We start from the raw sequence: 21944 nt of genomic DNA on the forward strand, positions 1-21944 counted from the left end.
AGCCAAGGTACAGCAGACAGCTGAGGATTGCAGCTTCTGCTGTTCCTGTACTGTATATGAAAAATGGGGGGACCCTAGGTTATTTTTTTACCCCCAGCCCCACCCCCAACAAAAAAAAACAGCTAACCAAGCTGGCTATTCCTCTATCAAGCTATTCTGTTTTTTCTTTCTATGTATTCTTTCTGTTTTTTCTTATCTAATTTAAATGTTCTTATTATCTATCTTTCCATCTAGCTATTCTTTCTATTTTTTACTATCTATCATGTATTCTAGCTATCTATCCATTATCTTTCCTATCATATTTCATTCTCCTTCAAAAAAAGCTGTGAGAAAAAATGCACTATAAGCGCACCTACATTACAAGCGTTTTTGGATAAGAAAACAGAGCAATTTTAAGCAATTTTGGGACATTTCCAGGTTCACTCTGAGGCTATGGTGCGCACGTTGCGTACTAGCCCTGCAGAAATTTCTGCAGCGAACTGAAGAGCACACGTGCGCTTCAAATCGCTGCAGAAAATGTGAGTAGAGAAAAAAAAAAAGCCGATTCCATGCGCTCTGCCTGCAGCTCCTGCCATAGACAGAGCAGGAGCTGCCGGCAAAGCGCACGGAAGAAGTGACATGTCACTTCTTAGAACGCAGCGCTTCGGGCAGCAGCCGAAGCGCTGCGCTCCAAGACGCCACGTGCGCACGGCCCCTACACAATCTCCATAGACTGTGCAGGGGACGCAGGGACGCATGCAGTTACGCTGCGCTACAAAGCGCAGCGTAACTGCATGTAATTACGCAACGTGCGCACATAGCCTGACAAGGTGCAGTTTTGGTTGCAGTTTTTGTGCAGAAAAAACTGCAGCGTGCGCATGTAGCCTTATATGACAATATAGCACAGAATAGCTTACAAAAAATGTTTGCGCTTATGTCGGACAACTCCTTTAAAGAAAAAAAAATTGAATAAAACTAATGTACCTCAAAAAGAAAGCTTTCAAAAATACCACATTGACTAAACAATTCTAAAATGACGGAAAAATAAGCATTAGGGCGTCCAAATTGTGAAGACAAAACAATGAAGGAAATCCCAATGTCATAATGTACCACACTAAGTGGACCCTGCCACGTCTGCTTCTATCCCTGCTGAACTGACTCTGGGGCAGCACGGGGGATATAGGAGGTGTAGAGGCCATGCATGGATTGGTCTCAGGGGCCACACGGCTCTGGAAGCAGAAGCGTCTATCTAGAACAGGGGTGGGCAATTAATTTTCCCATGGGGCCGCATGAGAAATTGGGATTGGTTTAGAGGGCCGGACTAATATAATTTAACTCAGTTCTACCCAATATACTACATTACTACACCCCCCCATATACTACACCTGTAATATACTACATCACTACACCCCCATATACTACACCTGTAATATACTACATCACTACATCCCCATATACTACACCTGTAATATACTACATCACTACATCCCCATATACTACACCTGTAATATACTACATCACTACATCCCCATATACTACACCTGTAATATACTACATCACTACATCCCCATATACTACACCTGTAATATACTACATCACTACATCCCCATATACTACACCTGTAATATACTACATCACTACATCCCCATATACTACACCTGTAATATACTACACCATTATACCCCCATATACACCTGTAATATACTACATCACTACATCCCCATATACTACACCTGTAATATACTACACCACTACACTCCCCTATACACCTGTAATATACTACACCCCCATATATACCTGTATTATACTACACCACTATATAATACACCAGCGATATACTACATCACTACACCCCTATATACTACACCTGTACTATACTACATCACTACACCCCATATACTACACCTGTAATATAGTACACCCCCATATAATACACCTGTAATATACTACTCCCCCATATAATACACCTGTAATATACTACACCTCCATATAGTACACGTGTAATATACTACACCTCCATATAGTACAACTGTAATATACTACACCTCCATATAGCACACCTGTAATATACTACACCTCCATATAGTACACCTGTAATATACTACACCTCCATATAGTACACCTGTAATATACTACACCTCCATATAGTACACCTGTAATATACTACACCTCCATATAGTACACCTGTAATATACTACACCTCCATATAGTACACCTGTAATATACTACATCACTACACCCCTATACACTACACCTCTAATATACTACGCCTCCATATATTAAGAAAAAATCCAGCACCAAGTCCATGGGAAAATCTTCATTAAAAATTCATCTTTTATTATCAAAACTTATAAAAAGTCCATGTTACAATTGCCCCAACAGAGGACGCGTTTCGAACGACCAAGTTCTTAATCCGTCTCTAATTCTTCTAAGAAAAAAATGGACTCATTAAAAAGGGCTGAAACCCCCACATGAACCTCATTAACCAGTAGAAGGTTTGGAAAGTGCAGCAAAGAAATCCTCCCATTAACCCTTCATGTTCAAAGTCCCAGAGAAGACCAAACACAGTCTCCTATAGCACTAATTCCCATATATCCAAATTCTAATCTGTTATAAATTACTTTCATTTCCCTCCAAAAATTTTTTTTTTTTATTCTTATTTAATTTTATTTTCATTCCATCACTATATCTTTCTGTCACTATTTCCCCATCATAAACATATTCAGGGGAATAAGAGAAAAAAAAAAAAGAGAAAAAAAAACCCCTATAGAGGAATTTATTTCCCTAGGGATTCTTTTCTATAATGTTTTTTTCATGAATTTCTTAACAAACTTTCAATAGAGTCCACTTTTTTCTCAATAAGAAGAAGGACAATGGAAAATAATGAAATTTTTATTCCTGCCCGATCTCATATTTATAATGACATGAAAACAAAATTATAAAAATTTACAACAAAATCCAAAAAACAGAAAATCACAAAAAAATCAAAATTTTACATCTCACATGTTATTATTTCTAATATGCATATAACACATCATTCCTCCTATTCAAACCCATTGGATATCTGGTCCCCATCAGGAAAATCCACTTAATCTCCCTGTGCAACAATAACTTCTTCAAATCACCTCCCCTTTTAGGCAATTTTACTCTTTCTATTGCATTTACTCTCATATCTGTCAAAACTCCCGCATGTATGTCCCGAAAATGTTGCGACACTGCAGATAAACTCCTCGTTGTCACATTATTTGTGTCATACACATGTTCTGAAATTCTCCTCCTTAAAGTACGCGATGTACTCCCAATATATTGTAATCGACAAGTTACACAAGAGATCAAGTAGACTACATAATCCGTGCCACAGTTTATTATAGTATTTATCTCATAACTTTTTCTTTGACTGAATGAAGAAAAACTCTTGGTACCTTGCATAAAAACACAAGAACCGCACGATTTACGTCCGCACTTATAAGAACCTTTTGTCGGAAGCCAGTTACCTGTGGATCCCTCCACTCCATTCACATTAGATCTACTCATGTGGTCACTAGGTGACAATAACGCATTCAAAGCCGTATTCTTTTTAGACACAAACTTCACTCCTTCTTTAAGGATTTTAAACAATGTCTCATCAGTTGTTAATATCGGCAAATATTTTTTGACCACATGTATAACCTCATGGTAAATTGGAGGGAAATGAAAGTAATTTATAACAGATTAGAATTTGGATATATGGGAATCAGTGCTATAGGAGACTGTGTTTGGTCTTCTCTGGGACTTTGAACATGAAGGGTTAATGGGAGGATTTCTTTGCTGCACTTTCCAAACCTTCTACTGGTTAATGAGGTTCATGTTGGGGTTTCAGCCCTTTTTAATGAGTCCATTTTTTTCTTAGAAGAATTAGAGACGGATTAAGAACTTGGTCGTTCGAAACGCGTCCTCTGTTGGGGCAATTGTAACATGGACTTTTTATAAGTTTTGATAATAAAAGATGAATTTTTAATGAAGATTTTCCAATGGACTTGGTGTGCTGGATTTTTTCTTAATACATGAAATGAGTTCTGCTACCTTCCTTTCCGTGCACGGTCCTGGATAAGCAATCTCTGGCAGCAAGCAGGTGAGCTGGACAAAGTTGAAGTTGTACGCCTCCATATAGTACACCTGTAATATACTACATCACTACACCCCTATATAGCACACCTGTAATATACTACACCTCCATATAGCACACCTGTAAATATACTACATCACTATACCCCCATATACTACACCACTATATACAACACCCCCTTATACTACACCCCTATATACTACACCTGTAATAAAACTACATCACTACACCCCATGCAGTGGCGTAACTAGAGTTTGATGGGCCCTGGTGCAAAATTTGGACCGGGGCCCCCCTCCACGTACACCGACACTTAAGGCCCAGTCACACACAACGACTTACCAGCGATCCCGAAAACGATGCGACCTGATAGGGATCGCAGGTAAGTCGCTGAGAGGTCGCAGGTGAGATGTCAAACAGTCAGATCTTACCAGCGATGCAGGAACAATACAGGTCGCAGTAGCGGCCTGTATAACGATCTCAGCAGTCACTGTGATCCTGTCACACAGTGTCAAACACAGCGATGTGTCCTGCCCAGCAGGACATCGCCTTTGAAGAAAATGACCTGGACCATTCAGCAACGACCGGCGACCTCACAGCAGGGGCCTGATCGCTGGTAAGTGTCACACATAACGAGATCGCTAACGGGATCGCTACTGCGTCACCAAACGGTGACTCAGCTGCGATCTCGCTAGCGATCTCGTTATGTGTGACAGTACCTTTAGGGTATGGGATAATGACACTGACACTCGGGGTACAGGATAATGACGCTGACACTTGGCTTTTACCCTCCACACCCAGGTTTCCCATGATTTGAAATCCCTCTATCAGCACCCAGCTTTCCCATGTTCTGATATCCATCTTGTCCTCGGCACCCAGCTTTCCCATGCTCTGCTATACATCTTTCCCATAACAGAGCATGGGAAAGCTGGCTGCTGAGAGATGTACAGCAGAGCATGGGAAAGCTGGGTGCTGAGGGAAAGAGACTTTTTCCCTCAGCACAAAACATTACCATCCCATACTTGTATCTTTGTCCCCCCTTGTATATAGATCTCCAAATACTATAATGGCCCCCACATAGCCTTCCTTATAATATAAAGGGTCCCACATAACCTGTCATATTATAATGCACCCCCATAGTTCTCCATGTATTACAATGCATTTCCCCAAAGTTCTCCATGTATTATAATTCACCTTATAGTTCTCCATATATTATTCACCCCATAGTCTTTAATATATTATACTGCACCACATAGTCCTCCATGTTTTATAATGCACACCCATAGTCCATGTATAAGGTAGCCTCCATATTCCTCTATATATTATAATGTAGCCCCCATAGACCTATATGTATTTTCTTTATCGTTCCTTCCATGGGAGACCCAAACCATGGGTGTATAGCTAGCGCCTCCGGAGGACACACAAAGCACTACACTCAAACGTGTAGCTCCTCCCTCCGGGCTATATACACCCCCTGGATGACAATCTACCCAGTTCAACGCTTTGTGTTCCAGGAGGATCACACACACTTTCATTTCCTCATATTTTTTTTCAATTTTATTTTAATTTTTTAAAGATTTGGAAGAAAAGCGGGTCCAGTCTGGACTCCCGGCATGTCCCTTCACGCTCCACTCTGCGGGGTGCTGTTAAGGTTGATTTTCATAAGGCTGCAGCCTTCACATGCCGAGCTCCTTCGCATCCTCTGTCGAGGCTCTGTTTGAAGTGGGAGCCTCCACGGTCCTCTCTGCTTGCAGGAGGCCGGCTCCATCCACAGCCCTGTCTGGTCCCTGCTGGAAGGAGCGTTAACCCCCACTCAGGGACATGGCCCTGCGTCTCAAAGCTAAGTATTGAGACGTTTTTTCAGGGGTCCCGGGTACTTTTATTATGGGGGCAGTATGTGCTTTAGCGTTACTGTTAATTTCGGCCGGTTCTGGGAATTTCCCATGAGAACCGCGCCGACGGTGCCTGCTCGTCGGCCGCACTTTAAAATCTAGGCCCCGGCTTCAGTTTGGGCCTAGTTTCGTTTTTGGCTTCTCCTGCATGTTTTGCATACAGCGCCGCCCACCGCCCGGCCAGCAGAGGGGAGGGCACTCCTCTCTAAGGAGATGTCCCCTCCCCTGTCTACCTCCCTGTATCTCTCTGCCCTCTGTTTTTCCCGCTCCTGGGCTTATACACGCCCCCCCTCCTTCTCCCAGCGCCATTTTCTCAGCGTGTTTTACACTGAGAAGCGCTGGATGCTGCAGCAGCATACTGTCTGGAAGTCTGACACTTCACAGGGGAGCGGTGAAATCCGGAGGACACACAGAGTGCAGGGCTGGTAAGCCACAACTTCTGGTTGTGGTTTTTTGTACACTCTCAGGCATTCTACAGCAGTGTGTTTTGGCTGCAGAGCTTCCTCCACAGCAGCATGTCTGTCACTAGGAGCAAAGCTGCAAACATGTGTGCTATATGCACTGCTTGCAAGCTTATTCTGCCAGAGCCTAGCACGTACCCACATTGTGATAACTGTGCTAATATGGTTGTGTCTCAGCCTGGAGCCTCCGCAGGGGTCCCTCCGGCTGCTTTGGCCCCGGTGGCTGAACCCCCGGCTTGGGTAGCGTCCTTTTCACAGGCTCTTTCCAAGTCGTTTGCCGATTCCATGGGGCAGCTGTCCCAGACGCTGCTGTCTATGCATCAGCCTCCCTCTCAGGGTGTCTCTGCGGCTCCGAGCTCTGCAGAGCCCTCAGAGCATTTCCTAGGACCCCGTCCCCCTAAACGGAGACGCACGGACCCTTCTCCTTCCTTGTCCCACGGCTCTGATTCACAAGCCGAGGTGCAGGGCGAGGACGATTCATTTACTGTGGGCTCAGACTCTGCCTCTATGTACCCCATTGACTTGTCTGAGGGCGATGCGGACGTTAGTGACTTGATTGCGTCCATTAACTCCGTACTGAACCTCAACCCACATGAGTCAGAGGATCAACCCTCTCTGGTAGAGGTACACCAGTTTACCTCTCCTAAAAAGCCCAGGAGTATGTTTTTTAACCACTCCAGCTTTCAGACCACTGTTAACAAGCCCAGGGCCTGTCCTGACAAACGCTTTCTGAAGCGTAGTTCAGATGACCGTTTCCCGTTTCCACCGGAGGTGGTTAAGGACTGGGCCCAGTCCCCAAAGGTAGACCCTCCAGTGTCCAGAATCTCAGCCCGCACAGTCGTTGCTGTGGCTGACGGCACTTCTCTTAAGGACCCCACTGACCGCCAGGTTGACCTTCTGGCCAAGTCTGTATTTGAGGCGGCAGGAGCCTCCTTCTCTCCGGGTTGCAACACGTCTCCGATCAGTGGGTGCGGGATATCATCACCCACGGCTACAGGATACCTTTTTCTTCCAGCCCGCCAAACAGATTTTTTCTGTCCACCCCCCCCCTGCTCCAAAGCCGCCGCCTTCTCTCAGGCCGTGGCATCCCTGCAGGCCAACGGTGTAATTGTTCCGGTCCCCGCCCGGGAACGGTTCAGCGGTTTCTACTCAAACCTCTTTCTAGTTCCCAAAAAGGACGGTTCCTCCCGGCCCATCCTGGATCTCAAGCTTCTCAACAAGCATGTTCAGGTGCGGCACTTTCGCATGGAATCTCTGAGATCGGTCATTGCCTCAATGACCCAGGGAGATTTTCTGGCATCCATCGACATCAGAGATGCCTATCTGCATGTGCCTATTGCGGTTTCACACCAGCGCTGGCTACGCTTTGCAATCGGAGAGGAACATTTCCAGTTCGTGGCTCTTCCCTTTGGCTTAGCCACGGCCCCCCGAGTGTTCACCAAGGTCATGGCAGCAGTGGTTGCGGTCCTGCACCTCCAGGGTTTGGCAGTGATTCCCTACCTGGACGACCTTCTAGTCAAGGCCTCATCCAGTGTAGACTGTCAGCGGAGTGTCTCTCTCACTGTCGCCACGCTAATTCAGTTCGGGTGGCTTGTCAACCTCCCCAAGTCGACTCTGACCCCGACCCAGGTACTTTTGTACCTAGGGATGCAATTCGAGACTCTGCCGGCACTTGTCAAGTTGCCCTTAGTCAAACAGCAGTCCCTTCGTCTGGCGGTGCGCTCTCTGCTGAGGCACCGCCGTCATTCCATCAGACACCTGATGCAGGTGCTGGGTCAGATGGTGGCGTCCATGGAAGCGGTTCCCTTTGCCCAGTTCCATCTGCGTCCCTTGCAGCTGGACATTCTCCGCTGTTGGGACAAGCGAATCTCTTCTTTGGACAGGCTGGTGGCTCTGTCATCACAGGCCAGGAACTCCCTTCAGTGGTGGCTTCAGCCCCTCTCCCTTTCACAGGGACGTTCCTTCCTGACTCCGTCCTGGGTGATCCTCACCACGGATGCCAGTCTCTCCGGCTGGGGAGCGGTGTTTCTCCATCACCGAGCACAGGGCACTTGGACTCCGTCCGAATCAGCCCTCCCGATCAATGTGCTGGAAATCAGAGCTGTGTTTCTAGCTCTCCTAGACTTTCACCACCTATTGGCGGGCAAGCACATTCGGGTTCAGTCGGACAACGCGACAGCGGTTGCCTACATCAATCACCAGGGCGGAACTCACAGCCGTCTGGCGATGTTGGAGGTTCAACGAATCCTCCAGTGGACGGAGGACTCAAAGTCCACCATATCCGCAGTCCACATCCCAGGTGTGGAAAACTGGGAGGCCGATTATCTCAGCCGTCAAACCGTGGACGGCGGCGAGTGGGCCCTGCATCCGTCAGTGTTCAGATCAATCTGCCGCAAGTGGGGCACTCCGAAGGTAGATCTAATGGCTTCCCGGCACAACAACAAAGTTCCGGTTTACGTGGCTCGCTCCCACGATCCTCAAGCCTTCGCAGCAGACGCACTGGTTCAGGATTGGTCTCAGTTCAGTCTGGCCTATGTGTTTCCCCCTCTAGCGCTCTTGCCCAGGGTTCTGCGCAAGATCCGAATGGAGGGCCGTCGAGTCATACTCATTGCTCCGGACTGGCCCAGGAGAGCCTGGTACCCAGACCTGCTCCGCCTGTCCGTAGAGATGCCGTGGCGTCTCCCGGACCGCCCAGACCTTCTCTCTCAAGGTCCGTTCTTCCGCCAGAATTCTGCGGCTCTCAGATTGACGGCGTGGCTCTTGAGTCCTGGATCCTGACGGCTTCGGGCATTCCCTCTGAGGTCATCTCCACCATGACTCAGGCTCGGAAGTCTTCCTCGGCTAAGATTTACCATAGGACTTGGAGAATTTTCCTGTCCTGGTGTCGATCTTCCGGCCATGCTCCTTGGCCGTTCGCCTTGCCGACCATCCTGTCTTTTCTACAGTCAGGTCTACAGTTGGGTCTGTCCCTCAATTCCCTTAAGGGACAGGTGTCGGCTTTGTCGGTATTCTTCCAGCGGCGTATCGCCCGACTGGCTCAGGTGCGCACCTTCATGCAGGGCGCATCTCACATCATCCCTCCTTACCGACGACCCTTGGATCCCTGGGACCTTAATCTGGTCCTCACGGCCTTACAGAAACCCCCTTTTGAGCCTCTCAGGGAGGTTCCCTTGGCTAGACTTTCACAGAAAGTTGTCTTTCTGGTAGCCATAACTTCTCTCAGGAGAGTTTCTGATTTGGCTGCGCTTTCTTCGGAATCCCCCTTTTTGGTGTTTCACCAAGACAAGGTGGTTCTTCGTCCGACTCCGGACTTTCTCCCTAAGGTGGTGTCTTCCTTCCACCTTAACCAGGACATTTCATTGCCCTCTCTTTGTCCGGCCCCTGTGCATCGCTTTGAGAAGGCGTTGCACACCTTGGATTTGGTGCGGGCGCTCCGAATCTATGTGTCTCGCACCGCCGTTTTTCGGCGGTGCACCTCACTTTTTGTGCTAACCACGGGTCAGCGCAAGGGCCTCTCGGCGTCTAAACCGACCCTGGCTCGTTGGGTTAGGTCGGCTATCGCCGATGCCTACCAGTCTTCTCAGGTGCCTCCCCCGCCGGGGATTAAGGCGCACTCGACCAGAGCTGTCGGTGCCTCCTGGGCTTTCAGGCACCAGGCTACGGCTCAGCAGGTGTGTCAGGCTGCCACTTGGTCCAGTCTGCACACTTTTTCTAAGCACTACCAAGTGCATGCTCATGCTTCGGCAGATGCGAGCTTGGGCAGACTCATCCTTCAGGCGGCTGTCGCCCATTTGTGAAGTTAGGTTTTGCCTACTTCTCAGTTTAGTTTATTTCCCACCCATGGACTGCTTTGGAACGTCCCATGGTTTGGGTCTCCCATGGAAGGAACGATAAAGAAAAAGAGAATTTTGTTTACTTACCGTAAATTCTTTTTCTTGTAGTTCCGACATGGGAGACCCAGCTCCCTCCCTGTTGCCTGTTGGCAGTTTTTTGTTCCGTGTGCTTCACGGCTGTTGTTAGTAGACAGAGTTCTGGTTTTGCCGAGTTTTACTCTATCTCTACTTATGGGTGGATGTCCTCCTTCAGCTTTTGCACTGAACTGGGTAGATTGTCATCCAGGGGGTGTATATAGCCCGGAGGGAGGAGCTACACGTTTGAGTGTAGTGCTTTGTGTGTCCTCCGGAGGCGCTAGCTATACACCCATGGTTTGGGTCTCCCATGTCGGAACTACAAGAAAAAGAATTTACGGTAAGTAAACAAAATTCTCTTTATAATGCAGCGCCATAAATAATTTTGTATTATGCAGCCCCATACTCCTCCATGTATAATGCACCCCTATATTCCATGTATAAGGTGTCCTTCATTTTGTATTATGCAGTCCCATAGACCTCCGTGTATCATGGAGTCAGCACCCCCAGGGCCTCCATGTATCATGCAGCCAGGCCCCTCCAGGCCTCCACGTGTCATGCAGCTAGCAAAATAAAAAAACAAGTACGTCTCTTCTCCTTCTGACCCCTGCGACCGCGGTAGTTACGCCCCTGCCCCCATATGTCACACACCCTGCTCCCCATACAGCCTGCACCCCCATATCACACACACACTACACCCCCATATCTCACACACCCTCCTCCCCATACAGCCTGGACCCCCCATATCACACACACTACACCCCCACATGTCACACACCCTGCTCCCCATACAGCCTGCACCCCCATATCACACACACTACACCCCCACATGTCACACACCCTGCTCCCCATATCTCACACACTACACCCCCACATGTCACACACCCTGCTCCCCATATCTCACACACTACACCCCCATATGTCACACACCCTGCTCCCCATACAGCCTGCACCCCCATATTACACACACTACACCCCCATATGTCACACACCCTGCCCACATATCTCACCCTGCTTGTACCCCAACTTACCCCTCTCAAACACTCTGCACCCCTTCACATCCTTCTGTCAGTCTGCAGCCCTCATATGCCACTCACCCTGCAACTCCATCTTCCCTCATATGCCACTCACCCTGCAACTCAATCTTCCCTCATATGCCACTCACCCTGCACTCCCTCTCATGTCCCCTCTTTTATTACCAGTCATCATGTGTCCAAATCTCTTTCAGGATTCAGTTCTCTTGCTTTCTGCCCGGCATCCTGTGTCTCCTCCCACACAGTCACATGGGCGTGACGTCATCTCAGGTCCTGCAGGATGGATTATTCCTTCTGCTGTGCAGGTCAGGAACGGCTGGTGGGCCTCTCCAGGTCAGGGGCACCTATACTGACACTGGGCTACCCTGACTCACAGGCCGGCCTCTGATGGTCGCATTGTCGGCCACTACACAGCGGCACTACACATAGGGGCCCGGCAGCCGGCTCTGCAAAGCGGCTGCCGGGCCCCTATAACCCTGCGGGGCGACCTCTGCGACCGCGGTCGTTACGCCCCTGACCCCATGTACTACACCATTATATACACACCATATACTACACCTGTAAAACTACACCCCCAGTATTAGTCACCAGTCCCCCCCTCCCCCATTGTTCCCTCCTCAGCTTATTAGTCACTACTTACCTCTCCCTTGTTTTTGTCCCCGTCCTCAGGCACCTCCGTACAGGCCACCCGCTGAGCTGCTCCTTCTGTTGTACGGGCCCTGGCTGTGCTGATGCTCTTCTCTGAGGGGCCTGCTGCGCTGCTCCTTCTCCTGTACGGCGCCGCTGCTGTTCTTGTGCGGGTCCCCGCCGCTGCTTCTCTTCAGGCCCCCGCTGTGCTGCATCTTCTCCTGCCGGCCGGGGGCGGGAGCTTTTGAAATGACACACGCCGCGCAGTACTGACAACGTCAGAGCGTGCGCGTGTGTCACAGAGAAAGTGCTGGCAGGGAACAGAGGAGAGACTCCTGCGTTCCGCTGCCTGCACTTACTGTGCGGACCTGCAGGATCTCTCCCTGCCCGGCACGCTGCAGTCCGGCTCCACTGCACCGACTGAAGACGGGCGGGCCGGTCACAGAGACTAGGCGGGCCGCATGTAGCCCGCGGGCCGCCCCTCGCCCAGGTCTGATTTAGAACCTTCCACATGACTTTTCCTTCTGTCCCTGACTTTTACATTATTTATTTTACAGCTTTGAAATTCAGGGAAAAAATATGCAGAATGCTGCAAACACAATGGATAAAGGAGAAATGAATGCGCGTGGTGATGAACGGAGTAGAGACCTTTCCACAGGTAAGAGACCTTTCCTCAGTGAATAGTCACCATTAAATAATAAAGAGAACAGTCACATTCCGAGCTGCAAGGAGAAAATGAAGTTACATTCTCCCTGCTGCCGCTCGTATACAGTCACCGATGCAGTGCTGGAAACAGTAACACTTACCGCTCACAGGCTGTCAGCCAAGGAACAAGAGGGTTGATTACTGGGCATTCACTATGTAGTGAGTGGTGACTGTTTCAGGCACTCCCACTGTGCTGGTGACTGGAAGTGAGCAGCTGCTGGGAGAATGTAACTGCATTTTCTCCTTGCAGACACTGTGTCACAATTTCTCCACTGTCTTAGACGCAGTGAGTGACAATTTTGCCTCTCTATGGAATCAGGGCTGTGCCAAGCTGTTAGTTTGTTGAGCTCAACTGTCCAGTCTGAAACTGGGAGGTGCTTGGTTTCTTCAGGGGTTCCCTGTTCTAAGTGATTGATTGATCAGTTACTTAGCTGAGTAGTTAGTCCCAAAACCATGGTATCACGGAGGTGCCAGGGTAACTGGAGAAGGGACCCCCCGAAATGGGCCCTCAGACTAGGGATCTTGTGCTGTCCCTTATCCCAGGGGTAGGCTTGATGGTATCCAGGTCTGGACTGCTAGCGTAACACTAACTCCTGTCCAAACCCTGATCTAACATCCCCTCTTCCCCCACCGGGAAAGGAGATGGAAACCCCACAAAGGATCGCCACAAAGACCGGAATCACAGGAGCTGAAACTGAAGGTATCATCTGCAGTAACAAGTAATATCTCAAACCTTAAATAGGGAGAACACAGCTCAATAGAAATTAGCCCCCCTCTCAAGGAGCCACAAACCACTCCACAGGAATGGAAAACAGTGTAAAAGACTCAGCTGAAGCTGAGCAGCTAGTTTCAGGTTACTTGTGAACAGTCTGTCGCCACCGCGGCTCCCTGCGAATGTGGGCCTCGGTTATCTGTGCTGTATTCTGATCTATAGCTGCCAGACCTTGGGCCTCCTCTGACCATCCATTTGCCTATATCCGCTATCCTCCTGATATTCTGACCCCAGAGCTGACTATGCCTTTGTCTTTTCCCTTAGTTCACGGCATGTTCTCTTTGTATCTGACCCCAGAACATTTGACAACCCTGTCTCACGGCTTGTCCGTGCAGTGACTAGTGTCACACACTGTTCTAATAAACCAGATAGATATCATTTAAATCAGGGGTGGGGAACCTCCGGCCTGCGGGCCGCATGTGGCCCGCCATGACCTTTTATGTGGCCCCCGGGCAGATTCCCGGGGGAGGCAGTGCTGGTGCTGTCACCGCGGTCTTGCTGCCGCCGGCCCTTTACATCCACACATTGCTGTTTGTGCTGCAATGTGTTCTCCCATCGGCCAGTGCCAATTGTGGGCGGGTCCACAGCAGCCTCACAGCTTCTAGCCTTGTGTGTCCGCCCCCTGCCCTCCGGAGATCAGTGCCTGCCTTCTCCTTCTGATGCAGTGTGTCCGGCTCCTGCACTCCGGTGATGTGAATGCAATGCTGCTGTGAGTCCAGCGCCGACCCTCTGCTGCTATGTTCCCTGCCCAATGCTTTGTGCCTCCCCACACCAGTTCTGTAAACCTTCTCCCCCAGAGTTGCATGAAACTCTCAGCGCAGTGTGCCCCCCAATGTCCTGTGTGCACCCCTCCCCCAGTCCTGTGTGCAGCCCCCCAATGTCCTGTGTGCAGCCCATCACCCAGTAGTCCTGTTTGCACCCCCCCAATCCTGTGTGCACTCCTCCCCCAGTCCTGTGTGCAGCCCCCCAATGTCCTGTGTGCACCCCCACACAATCCTATGTGCAGCCCATCACCCAGTCCTGTGTGCACCCCCCAGTCCTGTGTGCACCCCCCAGTCCTGTGTGCACCCCCCAGTCCTGTGTGCACCCCCCAGTCCTGTGTGCACCCCCCAGTCATGTGTGCACCCCCCAGTCATGTGTGCACCCCCCAGTCATGTGTGCACCCCCCAGTCATGTGTGCACCCCCCCAGTCCTGTGTGCACCCCCCCCAGTCCTGTGTGCACCCCTCCAGTCCTGTGTGCACCCCCCCAGTCCTGTGTGCACCCCCCCAGTCCTGTGTGCACCCCCCCAGTCCTGTGTGCACCCCCCCAGTCCTGTGTTCAGCCCCCCCCCCAGTCCTGTGTTCAGCCCCCCCCCAGTCCTGTGTTCAGCCCCCCCCAGTCTTGTGTTCAGCCCCCCCCAGTCCTGTGTGCAGCCCCCCCAGTCCTGTGTGCAGCCCCCCCAGTCCTGTGTGCAGCCCCCCCAGTCCTGTGTGCAGCCCCCCCCAGTCCTGTGTGCAGCCCCCCCCAGTCCTGTGTGCAGCCCCCCCCAGTCCTGTGTGCAGCCCCCCCAGTCCTGTGTGCAGCCCCCCCCAGTCCTGTGTGCAGCCCCCCCAGTCCTGTGTGCAGCCCCCCCCAGTCCTGTGTGCAGCCCCCCCCAGTCCTGTGTGCAGCCCCCCCCAGTCCTGTGTGCAGACCCCCAGTCCTGTGTGCAGACCCCCCAGTCCTGTTTGCAGCCCCCCCCAGTCCTGTTTGCAGCCCCCCCCAGTCCTGTTTGCAGCCCCCCCCCAGTCCTGTTTGCAGCCCCCCCCAGTCCTGTTTGCAGCCCCCCCAGTCCTGTTTGCAGCCCCCCCAGTCCTGTTTGCAGCCCCCCCAGTCCTGTTTGCAGCCCCCCCAGTCCTGTGTGCAGCCCCCCCAGTCCTGTGTGCAGCCCCCCCCAGTGATGTCTGTGCCTCCCCCCAGTGATGTCTGTGCCTCCCCACAGTGATGTCTGTGCCTCCCCACAGTGATGTCTGTGCCTCCCCACAGTGATGTCTGTGCCTCCCCACAGTGATGTCTGTGCCTCCCCACAGTGATGTCTGTGCCTCCCCACAGTGATGTCTGTGCCTCCCCACAGTGATGTCTGTGCCTCCCCACAGTGATGTCTGTGCCTCCCCACAGTGATGTCTGTGCCTCCCCACAGTGATGTCTGTGCCCCCAGCCCCTCCAGTGGTGTCTGTGCCTCCAGCCCCTCCAGTGGTGTCTGTGCCCCCAGCCCCGCGTGTGGTGTCTGTGCCCCCAGCCCCGCGTGTGGTGTCTGTGCCCCCAGCCCCACGTGTGGTGTCTGTGCCCACAGCCCCGCGTGTGGTGTCTGTGCCCCCAGTTAATTAATTGCTTCACCCAATATAGCAGGGTCATTTAAACATTGATAATTTTGTGCGGCCCCCAAAGGTTGGTAAAAATTTCCAAATGGCCCCCGACAGAAAAAAGGTTCCCCACCCCTGATTTAAATGCTAGGTACTCAGATTACCACTATATCTGCAGGTAAATAGTGTTTTTGTAGCCGCCAGGTTTTCTTTAACTCCTTCTTGATATGTAACATATTATTAGATCCTATTACTTCTTGCGGGCTCAAAAGCTGAGTCTCCGTAATTGCCAGCAGATGATGTCTATTCACTTATTCAGTGGAGGTAAGCTTCACCGGCTGATGTTAACTTTTCGATCTTTGACAGCAGCATTTGCAGCTCGCAGCCTATGGGGTACAGCGTTCCACATATCCAACGCCTCCAGCAACATTTATCATTGGGTGCATATGGGTCGCCATAATAGCTGGGGGTCTGCTAAAGACCCCTTGCCCTATATAAGGGTACTCCTATGTTCTCCACACCTAGATACATTCCTTCAGTGGTGTAGATTTCAAAATGAGATAATTTGTGGGGGGTTTCCACTGTTTAGGCACATCAAGCGCTTTACAAACGTGACATGACATCCTCTATTTCAGCCAGTTTTGTTCTCCAAAAGTCAAATTGTGCTCCTTCCCTTCCGAGCCCTGCCGTGGACCCAAGCAATAGTTTTACAGCATATATGGGCTATCAGCATACACATGAGAAATTGCACAACAGAATTATATGGTCCATTTTCTCATCTTACCCTTGGGAAAATGAACATTTGTGGTTAAAGCAACACTTTTGTGGGAAAAATTTAAATCTTTATTTTTTTCCTTCCACATTGCTTTAATTTCTGTGACGTATCTAAAGTGTACTTTGGCATTGCATTACTGCTGTAGGAATATTCCAAAAAAGGGATAAATACATTGCTAATGTGAAAAAGAGTAAAAAGACATAGGTATTGCATTACTGCTTCAGAGATTCTTAGCTTATGTATTGGCCAATCCATGTGAGCCCGATAACCTCGACAAGGTGATCTCATTATATTGGGAACCTAACCTTAAATGTTTCTATGTGTGATTAAAAATCTGCATGTCTGCTTCCTGGCTGAATAAGATGGTGGACACACCCTGGCTATAGGGCAGAGTGCTTGGTCAGGTGCTTGTCAAGGTTATCGGGCTCACATGGATTGGTCAATACATAAACTAAAAAATTGTTTAAAAGACCTGAAGTCTTCAGTGGTTGATAACTTTTTAATGGCTAACTGAAAAGATGGAACTAAAGACACTTCTGAAGAAACGTGCACAACTGGACAGTGACATATTTTTCTTATCCAAATGCAAAAAGGAGAATCTGATCCCCAAAGGACTCTGGATTACAAACCCAATTCTACATACCTACAATAACCATTATGCACAAAACCTTTGTCACAGGACTTCTGAGAGACCAAGGAACCACCTTTTGCATGTCTTCTACAGCATCAAGAGTAAAATCCAGAGGGAATTTGAAACACAAAGGAAGACACTTCCAGAAAGCACAGAACAAGAAGTACAACAATACTACTACAGACTACGAACTCTTCTGATCCACAACAAGGAAAAGAAACTACATAGACTGCGCCTCAATTCTGGACTTAATACAAACAGGTTGAGAACAAAGCTAAAACCTGACAACTTGGACAACCACTCCATTCAAGACACAAAAGCATCTGTGTTATCAATCTCTCGGATTATAAACGAAAGAAAGTGGAATTTGCTGTGCTTTCTAGGGGACTTTCATTTTGTCCTACTAAAGCTCTAGACAAAACTGAACTCTGCAGTGACATGGAAGATTACTTCAGGAGACTACGTCTGAGGGAATATTTTAACGATGCAGATGTTTCAGAATCCACCCAGACTGAAGGAAGACGGATCTTGACAACCAGGAAAAGGTCAGATTGGACACCTCCACCAGGACACAACCCTTATTTGGATAACTATATAGACACCTTCAGACATTTGGTAAAATCCACTATCCTAGAACCACACAGGAGGCAACGATCCAACATTAGTGCCCAGGAGAGAAGGGCCATAAAATCTTTGAAAACCAACAAAGAAATCATCATTAAACCTGCAGACAAGGGATGTGCAATAGTCATGATGAACAAATCAGACTACATGAATGAAGCACACAGACAACTGATGGACACACGCTACTATAAAAAATTGGAGTCTGACCCTACACAGGACTATTATAAGGAACTTAAGAAGTTGGTCTCTAAGCTCCTGGCTAAGATGCTTGCAAATAGGCTCACCAAAGTCATTACATCCCTAATACACCCAGATCAAGCAGGGTTTATGCCCAACAAATCCAAGGCAACTAACCTTAGGAGACTGTACCTGAATATGCAGATACCGGCGGAAAATAAGGGGAGGCGGGTTATTCTCTCCCTAGACGCGGCCAAAGCCTTTGACAGCGTAGAGTGGGGGTACCTATGGGCTACGATGCGATCAATGGGGTTTGGGGAAGTGTATATTAGGTGGGTGCAGCTGTTGTACTCTGCTCCTACGGCAAGAATTAGGGCAAATGGCAGCATGTCAGATAGATTTTTTTCTCTATAGGGGCACAAGGCAGGGGTGCCCACTGTCCCCCCTGTTGTTTGCTATCGCTATCGAACCACTGGCGGCGGTGATGCGGCGGGATCCTGGTGTAGTGGGTTACCGATATCGGAGTGTGGAGGAGAAAGTGGCCTTATATGCGGACGATTTATTATTGTTTCTGGCAGATGCAGGGAGTTCCTTGGAGGCGGTAATGAGGGTCATATCTAACTTTGGAAGGATATCAGGACTCACGATAAATTGGGACAAATCGGTTTTGATACCACTAGATGAAACGCCTTCCAATGTAGTGGTGACTTGTGCTCCGGTTCAGGTGGTGTCAGAGTTTAAATAATCTGGGAATTATGATATCCAATAAACTGACTCACTATGAACGTCTTAATCTCACCCCCCTTTTACATAAGTTCAAACAAAAGATTCTGGCCTGGTCCAAAGTGTACCTTTCGGTGGTGGGGAGAGTCAACTTCGCTAAAATGATACTAATGCCCCAACTGCTCTATGTGCTCCATAACGCCCCGGTATGGCTACCACAAAATAGGTTTTATAAAATAAATTCTATTTTACGAGGCTTAATCTGGGGAAGGAAGCGCCCACGGATGAGGTTAGAATATTTACAGAGACCAAAAGACGAAGGGGGACTGCCTCTACCTAATCCTTGGTGCTATTACTTAGCTGCCCAGAGCCAACACATGGTGGTGTGGGGTGTGACAGATTTGGAGACCTCAGCGGGGAAAATATTACAGTATGTGATCGGAAAAGGTCCTCTGCTGGCAAGTCTGGAGGCGGGAAAGTTTCGTCCACACTCTGCATTATATCCTACTATACAGTTGATAGATAAAGTATGGGGTAAGATCAAACAGATGAGACAGGTAACCGGGTTCACTAGATATACCCCCATGTGGGACAACCACATATAAGGTATCGCCAAACTCAGGAGAAATTGCACAATACATTTCATGGTGACTTTTTTCCTGTTACCCTTGTGAACAAAAAAGCTACCTGGTTGAAATAACAATTTTGTGGTAAAATTTTATTTTTTTATTTTTATGGTTCAACGTTATAAAATTCTGTGAAGCACCTGGGGGTTCAGGGTACTCACCAAACATCTAGATAAATTCCTTGAGGGGCCTAGTTTCCAAAATGGGGTTACTTGTGTGGGGTTTCTGCTGTGTAGGTACCTTAGGGGACCTCCAAATGCGACATGGTGCCCGCAATCTTTTTCAGCCAAATTTCCTTTCCAAAATTCAAATATTGTTCCTTCCGTTCCAAGCCCTCCCATTTGTCCAAACAAAGGTTTCAGACCACATGTGAGGTATCACCGCGCTCATAAAAAAGTGGGTAACAAACCTTGAGGTCAAATTTTTGGAATTACCTCTTGAAAAAGTGAGAAAATTGATGCTAAAGCAACATTTTTGAGAAAATTATTAAAATTTTCAATATGACAACGTAACGTTAACAAAATCTGTGAAGTCCCTGTGGATCCAAAATGCTCACTATACCCCTAGATAGAAGCCTTGAAGGGTCTAGTTTCCAAATGGCGTCACTTGTGAGGGGTTTCTTCTGTTTAGGTACCTTAGCGGACCTGTAAATGCAACATGGTGCCCGCAATCTATTTCAGCCAAATTTGCTTTCCAAAATTCAAATATTGCTCCTTCTGTTCCGAGCCCTCCCATTTGTCCAAACAGAGGTTTCTGACCACATGTGGGGTATCAGTGCGTTCATAAAGTGGGGAACAAGTTTTGTGGTCCATTTTGTTCTGTTATTTCTTCTAAAAGTGAATAAATTTGGGTTAGAGCAACATTTTTAGGTAAAATTTAATTTTTGCTTTTTTTTCATTCCACATTGCTTTTGTTCATGTGAAGCACCTGAAGGGTTAATAAACTTCTTGAATGTGGTTTTGAGTACTTTGGGGGGTGAAGTTTTTAGAATGGTGTCACTTTGGGTATTTTCTGTCATCTAGGCCTATCGAAGTCACTTCAAATATGATGTGGTCCCTAAAAAATGGTTTTGTAAATTTTGATGTAAAAATGAGAAATCGCTGATAAACTTTGAACTCTTCTAACTTCCTAACAAAAAAAAAAATTTGTTTCCAAAATTGTGCTCATGTAAAGTAGACATGTGGGAAATGTTATTTATTAACTATTTTGTGTCACAGAAATCTCTGGTTTAACGGTATAAAAATTCAAAAGTTGAAAATTGCTAAATTTTCAAAATTTTTGCCAAAATTCAATTTTTTTCATAAATAAACGCAAAAAATATTGTCCTACATTTGGTACCAACATGAAGTCCAATATGTGACGAAAAAACAATCTCAGAATCACCGGGCTCCGTTGAAGCGTTCCAGAGTTATAACCTCATGAAGTGACACTGGTCAGAATTGCAAAATTTGGTCTGGTCATTAAGGTGAAAATTAGCTCCGTCACTAAGGGGTTAAATCATAAGTTTGTACTCCCATAGTCTCCTATCGCTCTGGGACTTGAATTTACCTTTCAATACCAGCAATTTCATGTCCATGATGCTGTGGTCTGGGTTACAAAAATGTTTGGCCACAGGTAGATCTATCCTTTTTTCTCTAATTGTGTGGCGGTGAGAATTCATCCTTGTCCTGAGCTGTTGTCCGGTCTCCCCTACATACAGACCCCAGTTGGACATTTAGTACATATAATTAAGTACACCACATTGGTTGTGGTGCAGCTGAAGGTACCTGGGATCTTGTAGTCCTGATGTGATCTGGGAATCTTTATCTTGTCCGTTGTCAATATAAATGGACAGGTCTTACATTTTTTTCTGGTTGAAGGGAAGTGTTCTTGTTGTTGTTGGAGAGGACAGGGAGCTTCTGACAATGAAGCTTCTTCGATTTGGGGGCTGTCTAAAACACAGAAGTGGGGGGGCTGGAAAAATAGATTTTAACCGGGCATCTTTTTGCAGTAATGGTTGTAGTTTCCGTGTAGCTCCTCTTAACACCTCCAGATGTGGATTGTGATTGCAAGAGGGACCCGGTTGTTTTCTTCTTTAGTTTTATAATGTAGGAGATTGTTTCTTGATATTCTCGTGGCTCTTGTAATCTGGTCTTCAATTGTTCTTGGGTGGTAGCCTTGATTCAGAAAGGTCTTTCTGAGGCCCTCAAGGTGATTGTCTCTATCTGTACTGTTGGAACATATCCGATTGTACCGGATAGCCTGGCTGTATACAATAGTTTGTGTGTTTTCGATGAAAACGGTCCCATTTCAGGTATGTTGGACGGTCAATTGGCTTCTTGTACAGGGATATCTATATTTCATTGTTCCGTAGTTTAAGGATGGTGTCCAAGAAGTTGATTTCAGTGCAGGAGTAGTTGAGTGTTAGGTTGATGGTGGGATGAAACAGATTAAAGTGTTCATGGAAGGTCTTCAGCTGCTCCTCAGACTCTGTCCAGATGATTAAAATATTGTTAATGTAATGGTAGTAGGCCAGAGACCTGATAGGACAAGAGGATAAAAAGTCACTCTCAAGCTTGGCCATGAAAAGATTTGCATATTGTGGT

At 48.0% G+C, this 21944-nt stretch overlaps 1 protein-coding gene across 1 annotated transcript in view; it reads left to right on the forward strand.

Moving 5' to 3' along the window:
* LOC142260445 (uncharacterized) overlaps positions 1 to 21944 on the forward strand; it is a 56562-nt gene that overhangs the window by 15906 nt on the left and 18712 nt on the right. The window contains exon 2 of the mRNA XM_075331922.1: positions 12561 to 12661. Within this exon, the coding sequence (XP_075188037.1) occupies positions 12583 to 12661 (79 nt within the window). The 5' untranslated portion in view covers positions 12561 to 12582. The remainder of the gene's footprint in view (positions 1 to 12560; positions 12662 to 21944) is intronic.

The sequence above is a fragment of the Anomaloglossus baeobatrachus genome, unplaced genomic scaffold (assembly GCF_048569485.1).
Source record: "Anomaloglossus baeobatrachus isolate aAnoBae1 unplaced genomic scaffold, aAnoBae1.hap1 Scaffold_106, whole genome shotgun sequence".
Classification (NCBI taxonomy): Eukaryota; Metazoa; Chordata; class Amphibia; order Anura; family Aromobatidae; genus Anomaloglossus; species Anomaloglossus baeobatrachus.